The sequence below is a fragment of the Athene cunicularia genome (genome assembly GCF_003259725.1).
Source record: "Athene cunicularia isolate RWA chromosome 4 unlocalized genomic scaffold, athCun1 chr4_part1, whole genome shotgun sequence".
NCBI lineage: Eukaryota > Metazoa > Chordata > Aves > Strigiformes > Strigidae > Athene > Athene cunicularia.
This window is the reverse complement of record NW_020799098.1, coordinates 8,589,717-8,604,141: the sequence shown is the minus strand read 5'-3', so window position 1 is coordinate 8,604,141 and position 14,425 is coordinate 8,589,717. Positions and strand designations below refer to the sequence as shown.

General features: G+C 42.9%; 1 protein-coding gene across 1 annotated transcript; it reads right to left on the bottom strand.

Moving 5' to 3' along the window:
* Positions 1-960: 960 nt before the first annotated feature.
* C4H4orf48 (chromosome 4 C4orf48 homolog) lies at positions 961-14,309 on the bottom strand. The gene is made up of 4 exons (XM_026846563.1): positions 14,189-14,309; positions 13,854-14,011; positions 7,087-7,175; positions 961-3,200 (listed from the first exon to the last, which is right to left on the bottom strand). The coding sequence occupies exons 2-4, from the start codon at positions 13,984-13,986 to the stop codon at positions 3,135-3,137; spliced, it is 288 nt and encodes a 95-aa protein (XP_026702364.1). The 5' UTR covers positions 13,987-14,011; positions 14,189-14,309; the 3' UTR covers positions 961-3,134.
* Positions 14,310-14,425: the final 116 nt, after the last annotated feature.

Sequence of the window (14,425 nt, the reverse complement as noted above, 5' to 3'; positions counted from 1 at the left end):
GGACAAGGAACACCAGCCCATACACATGCAGTTAGCAATAATACTACTTAGCTTTGATGATACCTAGCAGGAATCTTCATTATAAACAAGAAAAACTGTGTTCCCATTTTTCAGAATGAAATCCAGAGTCACGTCCTCAGAGAGTTGTCCTGAGACTCAGCTCAAACTTACTAAATTAGAATACACACAGAATTACACCCAAAGCTCATTAGCTCAGGTATGAGAAGCTCTGGAGATGCGGAGATCATTACCAGGATTTATCCATCACCTTGTCTACACAGATAGAGCACCACGCTGACATGATTGTATAGTTTCTCTTACAGAGAGGACTCAGCTGCGCATCTTTACAGCCTCCCACTTGCACCCCACCTTGTGTACAAATGCCATGTGCTCAGGGCTACCTGCAGTAACATTGCACTGAAAGAAAATAAGACACAGCTTTATTTCAAGAGGTCATGAGAATGGCCTTGTCTCTGCAGCAAAACAGTGCTGCAAGTGTTGTGTGGGAAAACAGACTTTCTACTTTTTGCCTCCTGCAATGAAGTCCTTTTGTAAAATATACAGTTTCTTCCAGTAAGTGGAAACTCAAGGTGATTTTGAATTTAAATTAACTTCATGAGCAATAATAAATTAAAATTATTTATTTAGCTCAATTTTTTTCTTCATGCCATTCAGCAATTATAAGGAGCTTTATCACAACCACCAAGTACAGAGTATGGAGTCCTTAAAAAAGCTCACAAAAATCATTGCAGTACTTTTAATTTCAAGTAAAAGTGAGTTCGATTTTATACTTCAGCAAATAAGAATACTGTCATAAATTTAGCCCCAATACAAGATTTCTTTATTTTTGTATTCAAAATAACATTTTTTCTCTGTGTATTTTCCACCTAATTTCCACCAGATATTTATTAATGCCTAAGCACTACAATTTTTCTAATCAGTAACAAAGCACACCAAATATTATAATGCATCTTGCCCTTTTATTGTATCATATTATAGACAAAGAGAATTACATACAGAATAATCACTGCCATCACAACCGTAAATTTGCAGAGTCACTCTGATCCCTTTGGGAGTCAGAGAACATCCACTTGTCATTCATTCCACCTCTTTATCATAACGAGCTGCATATATCAAAACTCAACCATTTTTCTAAATAAAAACAGGCAAAAACCTAGTGCTTGCTAACAGGACTTTGCAAGATTCTTTAAGGTACCAGCAGAATAAGCATGCACAATAGCAATACAAAACCATAGACATGCTGCCCCCTGCAAAGGTGAGCTGTGCTGGAAAATTCACAGGTTCAGTGCTGGAACTCCATCTCCTGCAAAAAGCCAACTCAAAACCTGTGCATTACTTTGGTTCAAATCTAAGTGGGAGTAAAGTAACCTAAGGTTGGTATTTGGTAAAGAAGTTGTGTTAAACTTACTGTTTTATCTGTAAAATAAAATATGATCTATCAGTCAGTTACCAGTGCTACAGTGGATTGTAATGCTACTAGAAGCAATGTGCTGCTGTGTCATGCTGCTTCTCTTTCATACAGACTAGGTCTTGATGACCTATAAAGGGTTTTTCTAGAATACTACAAAGGACAAAGCACATTTCTTACTTGAAATGCAGGTGCAAGGAAGATTTTACCTTTCTGAGAATCACATGCCTTTCAAACAACTTTGGCACTCAGTGTGATTGCACACAAAATATTAATTTGGCAGTGGGTCACAGTTCCCTATTTCCCTGTGCCTAATGTGGTAGATAAAATGGGAGAGAAGTTTGGAAACATACAGATAGCTACCATCATAACTTACTGAGCAGCCTGACAGCAAAATATCAGCCACTTATTGGAAGACAGACTTTGATAAGAATTGGTAAAATTACTTTGAAAACCACTGCTGTTGATACTGCTCCCATACTCTTGTTTGTATAAAAGTTTCTAGCCTGTACATAGATGCTCTAGCTGGTAGAAAAATCTCTATTAATTATACTTTGGGGATGATATTTTAAGCCCTGTCAAAAATCTGTTAATATCCACAAGAACTTTCTACTGGGCCCATTTTCTGCTCTCCTCCCCAAAACAAAGGAAAAAAAAGAAAACAATAAGAAAGGATTTGCTATTCTTTTTCAAAGAGTAACAAGACACAATCTTGTCTACTACTAGTACTGTACTACACTGTCTAAATTGTTTTGTTCTCTTGTCTCACACTGACTGCAGCAGGAATATTATCAGCACTGTAACCCACCGCTATGGACTGTAAAGTCCATGCAAGAGCTATGGCTCATTTTGGAAGAACTGAAATGTTTCTCAACATACAGTTTGCAGGGGACTCCTGGGCATGCAGGCATTTTGTAGGCTTTCTGCCAAAACTGTCTGTAGAGGCCAGTTTGAGTGGTTCAATCCAGTATGTGATTTGCTTAATGAAAGACACTTCTCCAGAAGATTTTGGCAGATGCAATCAGTTCAATTGCCAGGCAGTATTCATGTGATTACAAATGTTACTGATCACATTAGATACTTAATAAATCTCTCCAAAAAGATCACAGCTAGTGCATGGCTCTGAAGAAATTAAAATTGTGATACAGATTACAGTGTTTGCTGTGCACTGGACTATTGATACAACTGGGAACAAATACCTTCCTTGGACTGCCAAGCAGTCAGTGACAACTATTAATTTCTATATAAAGCTATGACTGCTTGTTTGTAAATGTTTAGCTATGCATCACTGCAAAGTGGCTTCCTTTCCATGTTAGGGATACATTCTACCATAAATATTTTAAAGAATGCGACTCCACAAATTTTCACAGATCTATAGCAATTCACATGTCCTGAGGGACTGGCCTGAGAGTCCAAAGACAATTTTTGAGTAGAAATACCAGAAAAGGAAGATGCTATCCTTGCATAAACCCATGAGCAAGACTTTGGCACTGTTTCTTCTGCTGACATTTCAGCAGTTGCAGTATCAAATACAGTAATGATCAAACACATCAAAGCAAAAGTGATCTAACAGAGCTGTACTTGTTTGGATAAAAATTGTTTTCCTTGCATTGTGGCACAACTTGCACTCTGTATATTCCTGTAATTTATTGAAGAGCATTTTAAAAATGAATAAACGTCCATTGGCCAAATCCTAGTGCTCATTTTAGTGTACTGCACGAAAACAATCACACAGGCCTCTTTTTTCTGCTCTCAGGAGGAGGGTTTCTGTCTGGGAAAAAAAAAAAAAAAAGCAATCAAAGAACTGAATATATCACTTTAAAAGAGTACATAATTGATTAGACCTAATCCCTCCACACAGCTGCAGCCAAGGTGCTTTGCTGAGTGAAAAATCATAGTTATTAGTGCTGGTTTTCATCCAGAAAAAGTGATGAAATAAGTATATTCAGAACTGAGATGCATGGAAAGTATTTTTATAGTTTAAATGTTTCATTTCCACAACTTCTAGAGAGTAGTCTGTCAAAATTACTAAAGTGTCTTTTATAAATACTGAGAAAAATTCCACTTTCAACTGCACTGCTCTTAATTCCTTTGCAGAGATTGATGGCTTCCTGTTGATGATGTCTTCAGTACTGTATAATTTAATTGCACCAGATAGCATGTGCTGAGGAGCCAGTTGTGCTCTCAGTTACACTGCTGTTTCTCAGGAATAACTCTGAGTTCAATCTGGCTGTCAGTCTAACCTTGTTGTCTGAAACTCATAATCTTTCACGGCAGATCAAGATTTGAGTTTGTGGCTCCTATTTTAACCCAAGTTAATTTACTGACAGTTGCCACCTTATCAAATCTATTTGGAGCCATGCCCCCAGAACTCCATCAGAAGCTTAAAAATGATTTTCTATATACATAAATTAAAATTACTTGCTCTTGTTTTTGGAGCACCTTAGTGGAAAAACATTTCCAAGCTTTTTTTCTCTGTATCCAGGAAAAGAAAAATAACTTCAGATCCTCAAAGATATTTAAGTATCATTTATTTAAGTGTGATCAAATAACTTAAATCTTTTGTGGGTTCTGGTCTCACTTTTTGAGAAACAAAGGCTGAATTTCTCAAATGGTACCATCGTATCCAAAGCTGAGTCTCTTGCAAGACTCAAAATAAAATTGTTGGTGCAAGCAACTCACATTAACAAGTGCAGTTGTGACTGAAGAGAAAATTCTTCCTGAGCCTATCTGTTGGTTTTTACCCTGTGGTCCCTTAAGTAGTTTGTAGATTGACTTTGAAGAGTTTCTTGAGGGGAAAAAAAAAAAAAAAAGTTACCAGAAACAAATTCACCATGAATGGATTTTCCATTTGCATTGGAAAAAAACATTAAAGGTTGAAAACCACTTGTTAACAGATTATCTCAAAGCATTGTGAAGCAACAAAGTCTTCCGTCTGCTGGTGTTCCTCGGACATGATATCTCCTGACAAATTAGAAACAGCCAAGAGCTAATTAACAAAGACACACAGTTTCCAGAGGAGTAAGTGGGCACTTCTACCTGGGGACCTGCTCCACCAAGCTTTGGCTTGCTTGGACAGCAGCACCTCTGTCCCCAGCAGTACCACTCATTTCTTGTTCTCAGACTTCAGGCTTTTGAAGGGAGAGGCTGTTTCAGAACTCCCCTCCACAGCCCTCTATCCTTTTCAGCTCAAACTTGTGACATCCACCCTTGCATTAAAGAGGACCTGTTCCCTTTCCCTGTCTGCTTTCACTTATCGGCTTAGTGCAGTGGCAGGCGTTACTAAACACTGCTCCTTGCTTGTACAGTGAAATCTTGGATGAGTGAATACTCTCATTGTTGGGAACCCAGTAGAAACCAGAGAATCATCTTAACATCAAACAGGCTTATTGGATTTCACTGTAATGCCAACAGGCTGTCACTGTTACCACAAACCCTGCCTAGATGTCACTCATGACTATTTACAGGCAGGAGGAGCCACTCTGGGATCACTCAGTTGTAAACTGAAAGACTTTGAAAGAGAAGCCTCAATTACAAAAATTAATTGTGACCCTGTTGTCATTGTCTTTAGGAAGTCATTGATAGGAACAATCCTGCATGGCGCTTGCCCTTGTAACAACAACTTTCAAAACTCAGGAGCTGTTGAATGAAGTTATGTGTGTGTAGAACTTGAGAAATTATAGTTGGTCAGCATGAGCGAAACACCAGTGGTTGAGTAAGGATATGGAGCTGCACCTTTCAGAGAGCAGAGGCCACAGTGTGCCATTTGTAGGGCATTTCACTTTAGTATCTCTGCATCATTCAGTAATCTGTATTTAACTAAAGCCTCTCTTCCAGAAAGGCCTTTGGAATCTCAGTCCAAAGGCTGGAAAAGATGGACGGTAATATACCCTTTCTTTCCTAATCTTATTTAACTCTTGACAGTTGTCAAAGGGTGTGTGATGTTCCAGATAACTGGTTACATTTGTTTTGGTGATGCACTGTTCCTATGCCCCTTGTTCTGTAATGCTGAGAGCTGTCTGAATCAGTGCCTTGGCGTCTCAGGCCTGTCCAGGTCCTCACAGAAACAGAAGCTTATCTTGTAGCACTCTGGGACCAGCTTCTCCTTTTATATGCTGCCTCATCTCTTACAAGAAAGCATTGGTCTCTGATGGGTTGTATTCTCTCTCCACTCTCCAAATAGAATAGCCAAAACAGACATGTCTGAATATCTCTGTAAGTGGGATTAAGGAATTGTGCTGCTTCTATTGCGTTCAAAAAAATCTTCCCAGTGCAGCTTAGACAGAAATTTAGTACCTCCTTTAACTTCCCATGTACAGCCTGGTGACAGTATAAGAACCAACATAGCTGCAATTGCACATGGTCTTGCCATGTCATGTGTACAGGTACAAAACATTTCAGCTGAACCTAATCCAAACAGGTGAAACCCTGCTATCCACCAGAACAGTGCAGCACAGCTGCTGGAGGTAAAGCCCCTCTATTCACAGTGTGACACTTAACAGTTATTTAGTATTACACTAGTGCATAGGAAACTTTTGCAATGTAACCGTACTTCTCTCAGAGCTCTGCCCTAATCAGTTTGCTATTGATAGCTCAAGAAAGCTGAAGTCACTCCAACCTTATTGTGTAGGGCCCTACATGATTGCCCAAGGTCACAAGAAACCAAAGGCGAAGGAACATAATTGCCATTTTGTGTTATAGTTTGAGACACATAATTGATTTACATCTCTTTGGTTGACTCTGCTGTGAATGACAATTTGAGTGGAGCGTGACTTTAGAGGAACAAGGAGCCCTTCTCACCTGCCAACAAAGATGGAACTGGCCACAGGCACTGAGCAGGCACCTAAAGGAACTGGGAGGTGTGGCTGCAAACTGGTTTCACTCACCACCACAAATTGCTTTCCTGCCATGTTGCCAGTTAATTGAGCTGTTAGGGAAGGAGAGGTAGGACAAGACATACTTGGTGGGGCTTTATTAGAGGTGAGAGACCTCCTGCTTCTTGCAAACTTTAGACAGCATGGGAACCACTGTGGTAAATCCTACCCGTCAGTGTTTGTGCATATTTATGAGCCCACATATGTATGCATTGCTAAAATAAGGCATTTAACACATCATTTTTTGGTTCACTGGGACCTCTGCAGCACAAGACCAGCATGTGAAGTTGCAAAATGCCCTGTGTGCTGTGATAACTACCCGAGAAAATGTGCTTCCCCCTTTTTCACAGAGCATCAATCCATAAGCAAGGAATACATGCGCTTCCCTTTCCTCTCTGCCAGCCCTGCCTGCCACCTTCGTGTTCTCCAGTTCACTTTCTGCTCCTGCCCAGTGAATAGTCAGTCCACAGCTCAGAAGCAATGTTGTGAGATAAAGAGTACGTCGTCTTTCTTGTTTTTATCTCCCTTCCTACATCTTCTTTCCTTCTCTATTTGATACAGGGACCATCTGGGGTAATTCTTTAGCCTGTTATGCAAGAAGTCAGACTAGATTACCTTTAATGAACCTCTCCAGCCTGTGAAAAGTAATCTGTACTTGGTACAGTCCTATTTGCTGAAATGGAAGTGAGTCAGCAGAGATGTCGTGTCTGCTGTACACAGACAGGCAGACCTGGCCACTTGGAGATAAAGGCTAACTAAAAGCATTTCTATAGAAATACATACCCGCGTGTCTAGATTATACGCCGTCTTCTTTAAATCCTGCAACGCCCTCTGCATGAACTCAAACGCATGGCAGTCAACACAGGGACGACCTGAAAAAAGGTACAGAGACATCACTGTCACAGCATGAAACTTGGGGTTTAGCAGTACAGAGGGGGAATCCTCAGAGACCATGTAACGCCAGGAGAAACCCCATTTTACCAGGCACCCACACCTGCATGTGTACAAAGTTAGGGCTGCCTGTGGACAGGGCTGTATCTTTGTGCAAATATGTGAGGACCAGCAAAAAACACAAGAACATTTTGCTGCTTTTTTTCTGAACATTGCCCAGGCTTCATTCTGACTGGTGCTGTGTGCCTTCAGTCTCCAGCCTCTCCCCTTAAAACTGAAATCCTCAACCCTTCTCAGACATGGGTTAATTCTCAGCTGATATGCTGAAAATAGCAGTTTGCAGTGGTTCAGAAATCAGACAGGCAGGTCTGTTTTTACAGGAGCTCTTACAGACTGTCTTGGCAAGGGACAGAGCCAGATCTGTATTTGCTTCCTTTCACCTGCTGCTGTATTTTTTCTCTGCCAGGAATGCAAAGCATCCCACTGGTTCTGCAGCTGGTGCCAGTGTGTGTGCGCAGAGGGGCAGGGCAGGGAAAAGGCAGAGAAGATGAGGAGGAAGGGACTTGACAACAACTAAAATGGCTCACTTGTGGACCTGGGCATTTCTGCTCTGCCAGGATTCACCCTGCACTAATCTCAGGCCCTTTCATTCAGTCACAGACTTAATGCAGTGTGCGTTTTCAGAAGGAGAAATTGCAGATACTGGAGGAGATTCAGGGGGAATGGGGAGAGAGGACATTTTACACTGATCACAGGGCCCCCATGTTGGTGTGCATGCTGAAATCCACAGGCTTGTGCCACATGCTTGTCCACAGGCTTGTGCTGCTCTGACAAAGCAATTCAGGTGCAAAGCTGCTGCTGAGATAGATAGCTGGGGAGCTGCCTGGAGCCAGAGAGCTGCCATGCAGCACAGCAGTACCCCACAGCTGGCACCCTGCTGCCAACATGGACTTCTGACTTTGGCCTGATGAAGGGAGCAGACAGAGTGCTTCTTGGTCCCCAGCAAGCCTCTTAAGGGCTTTGACCCGTTCAGGAGGTGTTTCTCTCCCACCCATACTCCTCCATCTCCCCTCTGCACAGCTGACATCTCAGGGAGACCCAGGGATCTAGCCAGGGATTTAATTCCAGGGATGTGAGGAGATGCAAAGTCCCCACCTCTGCAAGAACAGCATCACTCACAAAGTCTCTCTCCAGGCCTGAGAGAAGTGGTGACAGGATGGTTTTGAGCACATTTTAAAGACACTCAACCCCCTCCTGTTTTCAGTATTTACACAATGTAATTGTTTTCACTTCAGATCATGGAACAGAGCCCTTAGAAAGAACCTGCTTCCTCAGTCTGCTGTGAACTCCATCATTCACTTGGTGCCGTGGTCTGCTCCCTCCCCTTTCTGTGGTCTTTTCAGAAAGCACCCTGCCCTACCTCCACTTTGGTGAAGTGCTGCATACCCTCAAGTGCTTGTCACTAAAGTGTTCTCAAAATCAGAAGTTAATGGAGAAAAAACAGACTTTGGGTCATAAATGAATGTGTCCTGTTCTGCAGTGTGAAGAAAGCATCTCTGAGGAGAGCCATGAATTCTGTAGTCAGTCACTGCCTTCCACCTGGGAAGTCTTCCCAGGCCCTCATGAAGGCCGTGGCTGTGTGGGATCATTCACTGCTATTTAGGGCAGCCAAGCGCTGCTCTGTGGGCAGGGAGGTACTAGTGAATGGCACAAGCATGTCAAGTGGTTATTTCACTTCTGCCACCCCTGTGAAAGCAGCTTCCATAGCATCAAAGCAGCTTCTGCAAGAAAATGTTGGTGGCACTGAGGACACCTGCCTGTGCAGCTCTGTGTGCCCTGGCTCAGCACATATGAAGCTCCTAACACAGCACTGCTCTTCAAAGCCACAGTGCAGATGCAGGTGGTTTCACCACATATCGGGATATTTACTCTCTAACATAGTTTCCTGGGCTGTCCTCCTTGGTGGGGGGGTCCTTCTCCAGGCACAGCTGTCTCTGGATCAGGTTAGCACCCCTGCCTGCTGGGAGCCAGCAGCACTGGTAGTGGGAGAGCTCCTGTGGTTCCTTCAACCAGCTCCATCCCAGGATGGGACACATCATTTTGACTTACAGAAGAGGAGAGAGTGCTCATTGAAGCAGCACCACTGGCAGATGAGAGGACAGCTGAACCTGGGAAGAGGTGGCAAGCAGCTGGGGAGGTGGCTGTCTATAAACTCTTCTACCATGCAACTTGAATGCGGTTCCCCATAGGGAATAAATAGGGGCAATAAGCCACTACCTGGAAAGCATATAGTTACAGATGGACTTTTACCAGCAGATTTGCCCAAGTCCTGACTCTAGCCAGGCTTTTAATCTACTATATTAGCCAGACTCCTGCAGGAGCCAATAGTAGATACTCTGAGGAAGATATAGGAATATGTCTCTAGCAATGTTGTTCTAGCTCACCAAGAGACTGGAGAATACCCTGAGTCTGGCTGGTGTTTCTACATCTGCTAAGCCCTCCATGAAATTATCTCACATTGATTTGCTATGTTGCTTCCTGAATCCATGTAAATTTTGGCATCTACAGCATCCTGTGGCAATGAGTTCCGCAGCTCAGCTATTCACTGAAAAAAATACCATTCCTGTCTGCTCTGAAGTTACCATCTGCTGCTTTTAATTTCCTGCCTCTAATTTTTGCACTGGAAGAGACAGTTATTAAATATTCACCATCTTTGTCCCACATGACTTTGGTGCTCTCCATCATTCCCTGCCTTGGTGTCTCCTTTCCAAACAGAAGAGCTGAGCTGGTAAACTGGCCTATACAGCTGGACTTAATCCCTCTTTATGCTCACAAGATTTTCAGTAGGATGCCCGTAGACATTTCCCCAAACCAATGATGTCTAAGAGTCTGTCTTTACAAAGGTTTCAAACAAATCTGAATATGTGCTGCTGCCAGTAGGAGCAAACCCACCCTGCTTTCTGTCCTTGGTTACGTGTTCCCACACCTTTCCTTGCTCACAGCAGGAGTGACCATACAGTGGCTTGGTCAGCTAGATCACTGATATTTTTCCCTCCAGATCAGATCCTGAATGCCCAAGTTCTGAGGCCAGAACAAGAAATAGGGCAAGAACAGGAGGTCAGGTTGTAAGGAGGAAAAGGGCAGAGGCAGCATAGGCTTACATCAGCTTAAAGCAATCATGAAACCAAACCCTAGGTCACATCATAGCAAAATACAGCAGAGTGCTATTAGTTCCTTGCTGACAGCTGGGAACAGACTATCATTCATAGGGAGACTTAACAGGTTTGTGGATTAACATAATGAGAATTATCAGGAGTCAGCTATAATTCCTTAAATGGGTCCTGTCAGCACCAAGACTGTATGTGTCTTTGTGTGTTTGGGGAGAAGTGGAGGAGGAGAACTTAAAATATGCTTCTTGGCTTCTTCTTGGTAAAAAACTGGAACTGAAAGCACTGTGGAAGTCTATTTCACTTTCCCTTGCATGCACATGGAGTGTACTCTTTGTATTTCATGCACCTTGGCTAATGAAAACAGACTGGCCAGCTTCTGTTCTTCAAATTCCACATTTAAGCTTTCACAGTGGGTGATTTGGGCTATCAATGCAATGGGAGGTTGGGGAAACCAATTTAATTATTTTTTTTTTCAGTGGATTGCACTGAACTTTAAGGAAAATAATCTGCAAACACTAGTAACACCACTTCATATTTGAATAGTCTTTTGCATATGCAAAGTGCTGTGTCAAGTATAAGGACATGATTAATCACTGCTAATTAGCATTATTCATAAAAAGCTGGGCCTGGCGCTCTGGCTAGCAGAAAGTATGCCAAGGAGAGAGCAGGTGATGGTACCCCAAGCCAGATACCAGTGCCACACACCGGGCAGGATCTCTCTGCACTGCTAAGAATTCTGCCTTATGCTTCTCTCCTGTGACTCCTGCACCTCCCATACTTGCAGGAGAACATTGCTGCCCCTCTCCTGCTTGTGGTGCTGCAGGAGGGACACATTTCTCCCACCAAGTGTGAGAGAGAGTCTGGTAGTGCTGTGTGGTCCATGAGGGATTGTTCCTGCAAAAGGCATGTTCCCAGTCCCATGTTGCTAACCTGGGAACAGAGAAAAACATCGAGCACCACACTGGTCTGCCCTGCAGAAGGGCACTTAGTATGGTCTATGTATGTCTTATATCCCTGTCAAGAACATCTTCTACAGCCCCCTTTTTCTCCCTGAGTCATTCAGGATCCCACAGACACCAGTTTACCTGGGCTGACAGTATGGACTTCTAGTGCCAGCAATAGGGAAAGTGTGTGTATATGCTCCAGTAGCACTGTCCCCAGAATGGGTCAGTGCCCAGGAGGATCGACTCCTTGATGAGAAATAGCCAGTGGAGCTGACAGCAATCAGGAAGAGGTCCAGGAATGTCTGTACTAGATCACATCAAAGGTCTGCCTGGCCCAGTGTCCTGTCTGTCTCCCATGAGCTACGTCTCTTGTAGTATATTAAATGTGTCTAGGAGCACTCCCAAGCTTTGAGAGCAGCCGGCATAGGATAGCTTATCTCTGGAAGAGTAAACTCTGTCTCCCAAATAGGCAACTGGCCACCTGTCATGGACAAATGAGTGCATGGAACCACTCTATCAGGTTACTAGAACAGTCATGTCCCCATGCTAGGGAACATCCGTAGGGACTGGTTATAGACGTGACTCTCATGGTCAACAGTGCATGCCCATGGAAGAGCATAAAAACAGGGCAGGCATGAAGGGATGTGTCCCCAAAGACAGTCTCAGACCTCAGGAATATGCTGAAGCAGCTCCTGAGCCAGAAGAATTGCTGCTGCATCAAATAGCCCTTTCTAAGATTTTTTTCCTTAAATTTATCTGATCAGTTCTGCAATTTCATGCAAACTTTTATCATCCACAGTGTCCTAAGGGAGGAGTTCCACAGGCTAACTATCAGGAAAAGCTCAGATGGGCAAAGGGAAGTACCTGGAGTAATTAGCAGCTATGCAGCACTCCCTCAACAACTGGCTGATTAGGAGCATCCCGAATTCCTTGTGGCTTTAAAACTCTGTCCCTGCAGCAGCACAAAACAATTTACAATTCATGATCAGCTGAGAGTCTTCCTCCTGGCCTGGCCTCAGGCATAAATACAGTTATGCATTCGTAGCAATGCTACCAGCCTCCATTACTCAGGACAGAGCATGTCTCTGCATAAACACTGGCCACAGAAACACTCTGACCTGCTCTTCATTCCTCACTCTCGTAAGACAAGACAAGCAATCTTCCTCAAGTGCTCTTCAGGGGACTCAGTAACCTGGCCAGAGCATATCAAAAAGATAAGTCCATAAGACCGCAGTCAGAGACCCTGGCCAAGAGTTTTGTTCTACAGATAAAATAGGAGTTTCCACTATACAAGCAGAACAAGGAACCACTATATACTTTTCCCCAAAACAATTTGACTTGCCTCTGCTTAACATTGACACATAAAGGGCACATATATTTTATTTTTCAAGCATGATTTTCTTCTTGAGGAGGCAAAATGAACTACTTGTCACAAAACTTATTAAAATTAATGCCTAGAAAACAGACACACAAAATAGAGATGAGGTCTGTTTTAGAACAGACAAAAATTTAGCACTAATAAAAAAAGAATAGAAAAACAAGGGAATTTAGCATGTAAGTCCTTTAGACACAAATACACATAGGTGTATTTGAAAACTAGTAATGGAATTATAGGAGAATAAAATGCAGTTACTAAATCAGGTCTTGTATTAAATATTTTGGTAGTCGCGTAAAAAGATAGGTGTGATACAATGTAAGCATGACTAAGAACTAGAGATTGATTTGTATATAATTACCTACCTTTTTTTTCCTCCTAGAGGATATTTTAAGCTTCTAATGAGTGGCTACTTCCCACTTGCTGTCACCGCAACACAGGACATTGACTCCTTTCCCTAATATTTTTGAACTATTGACTCATTTTGGGGCTGAGAAAGTTTAACTACAGATTTTCTCAGAATGACAGAGGAAGCTACTATGGAGCTGTGATCCAGATTCAAGAGGTCGCAGATCCATGGTGTGCTTAAACCAGTCTGTCATATTTATTTATTTATTTACTTATTTAGATTTACGGAATAGCAGCAGGATTTCAGAAATCTATATCAGTTTTACGAATACACTATTTGGGTAAACCTCCCCCGTGTCAATCTGTAGTAGTTACAAGAAAGTTGAACTTGACCTATTGTTCCAACCAAATACTAAACTAAGCAAAATGTAATGCCCTAGCAGAAATAAACACACATTTTCTTCTAACAGTATCCAGGCTGGCAGAGACATCATATGTATTCTGGCAAATCTGGAAACGAAACTCTCGAGAAGCAGATCTAAAAGACCTACAACCAAAGAGCTTTAAAACAAGCTCCAATGAAAATTATAGTATGTAGTTAGTATTTTTTTCCTAAATAGCTACTAATCCTTTGCTTGCTTGCTGTTTTTTTGCTTGCTTGCTTTGCTCACATGTTACAAATTCATCTTTTCTCCCTTGTTAATCAGGCAATGCAACATTTCCCTGAAACTTAAGGTCTGTGTGGCTGCTGTGGGTAAGTGGAGGGAAGCAAGCAGGACGCGGTGCAGCGGGAGGGTATGAGTGCGCTCAGCAGGTACGTACTTTCTGCAGGAATGACACTCCCAGAGTCCTGGCTGGCCCCCACAAGCCTCACGCTTAGCAGGCCAACCACCGAGATGAACGGGATCGCCACACGCATCACACTCCAGACAGATGGCAACGCCATTACTCTCATCAATAATTCAAGCTATCTTCCCTGCCTGAAACAAGGAGAAATAGTGAAAATCAGCAGTTTGCTCCCAGCACACTCCCCACAAAGAAGTGGATGAGACATGATAAGCACAGACCTGCATGCACACGCAAACCCACATGCACACGTCACTGCAGCGACATGCCATGAACTTGTGATGCACCCCAAGGACCAGTTTGCCAAGTACCTGATCTTTCTCTTCGCCTGTGTGCCAGACCCTTGAAGCAGCTGTAGCGAACAGGCGAGGCTCCAGCAGCCACTCTGAGCATGCGTCCCCTCTGCATCCCCCCTTCCCTGATTAGGGTCATTGCCATGGAGATTTGCTATAGCAACACTGAAAAATTGGAGCTGCCAAGTGCAGAAGAAGATTTAAAGGGACCACAATGTGGTGGATAGTCACTGCTGTACTCCTGCTCTGCCTCTG

Coding starts and splice junctions, on each gene's coding strand:
- C4H4orf48 (XM_026846563.1), bottom strand. CDS start 13,986: ATGAGAGTAATGGCGTTGCCATCTGTCTGGAGTGTGATGCGTGTGGCG. Junction 7,176..13,853: donor GAGTGTCATTCCTGCAGAAA/GTACGTACCTGC, acceptor ACCTTTTTTCAG/GTCGTCCCTGTGTTGACTGC. Junction 3,201..7,086: donor CGTATAATCTAGACACGCGG/GTATGTATTTCT, acceptor TTTTTTTCCCAG/ACAGAAACCCTCCTCCTGAG.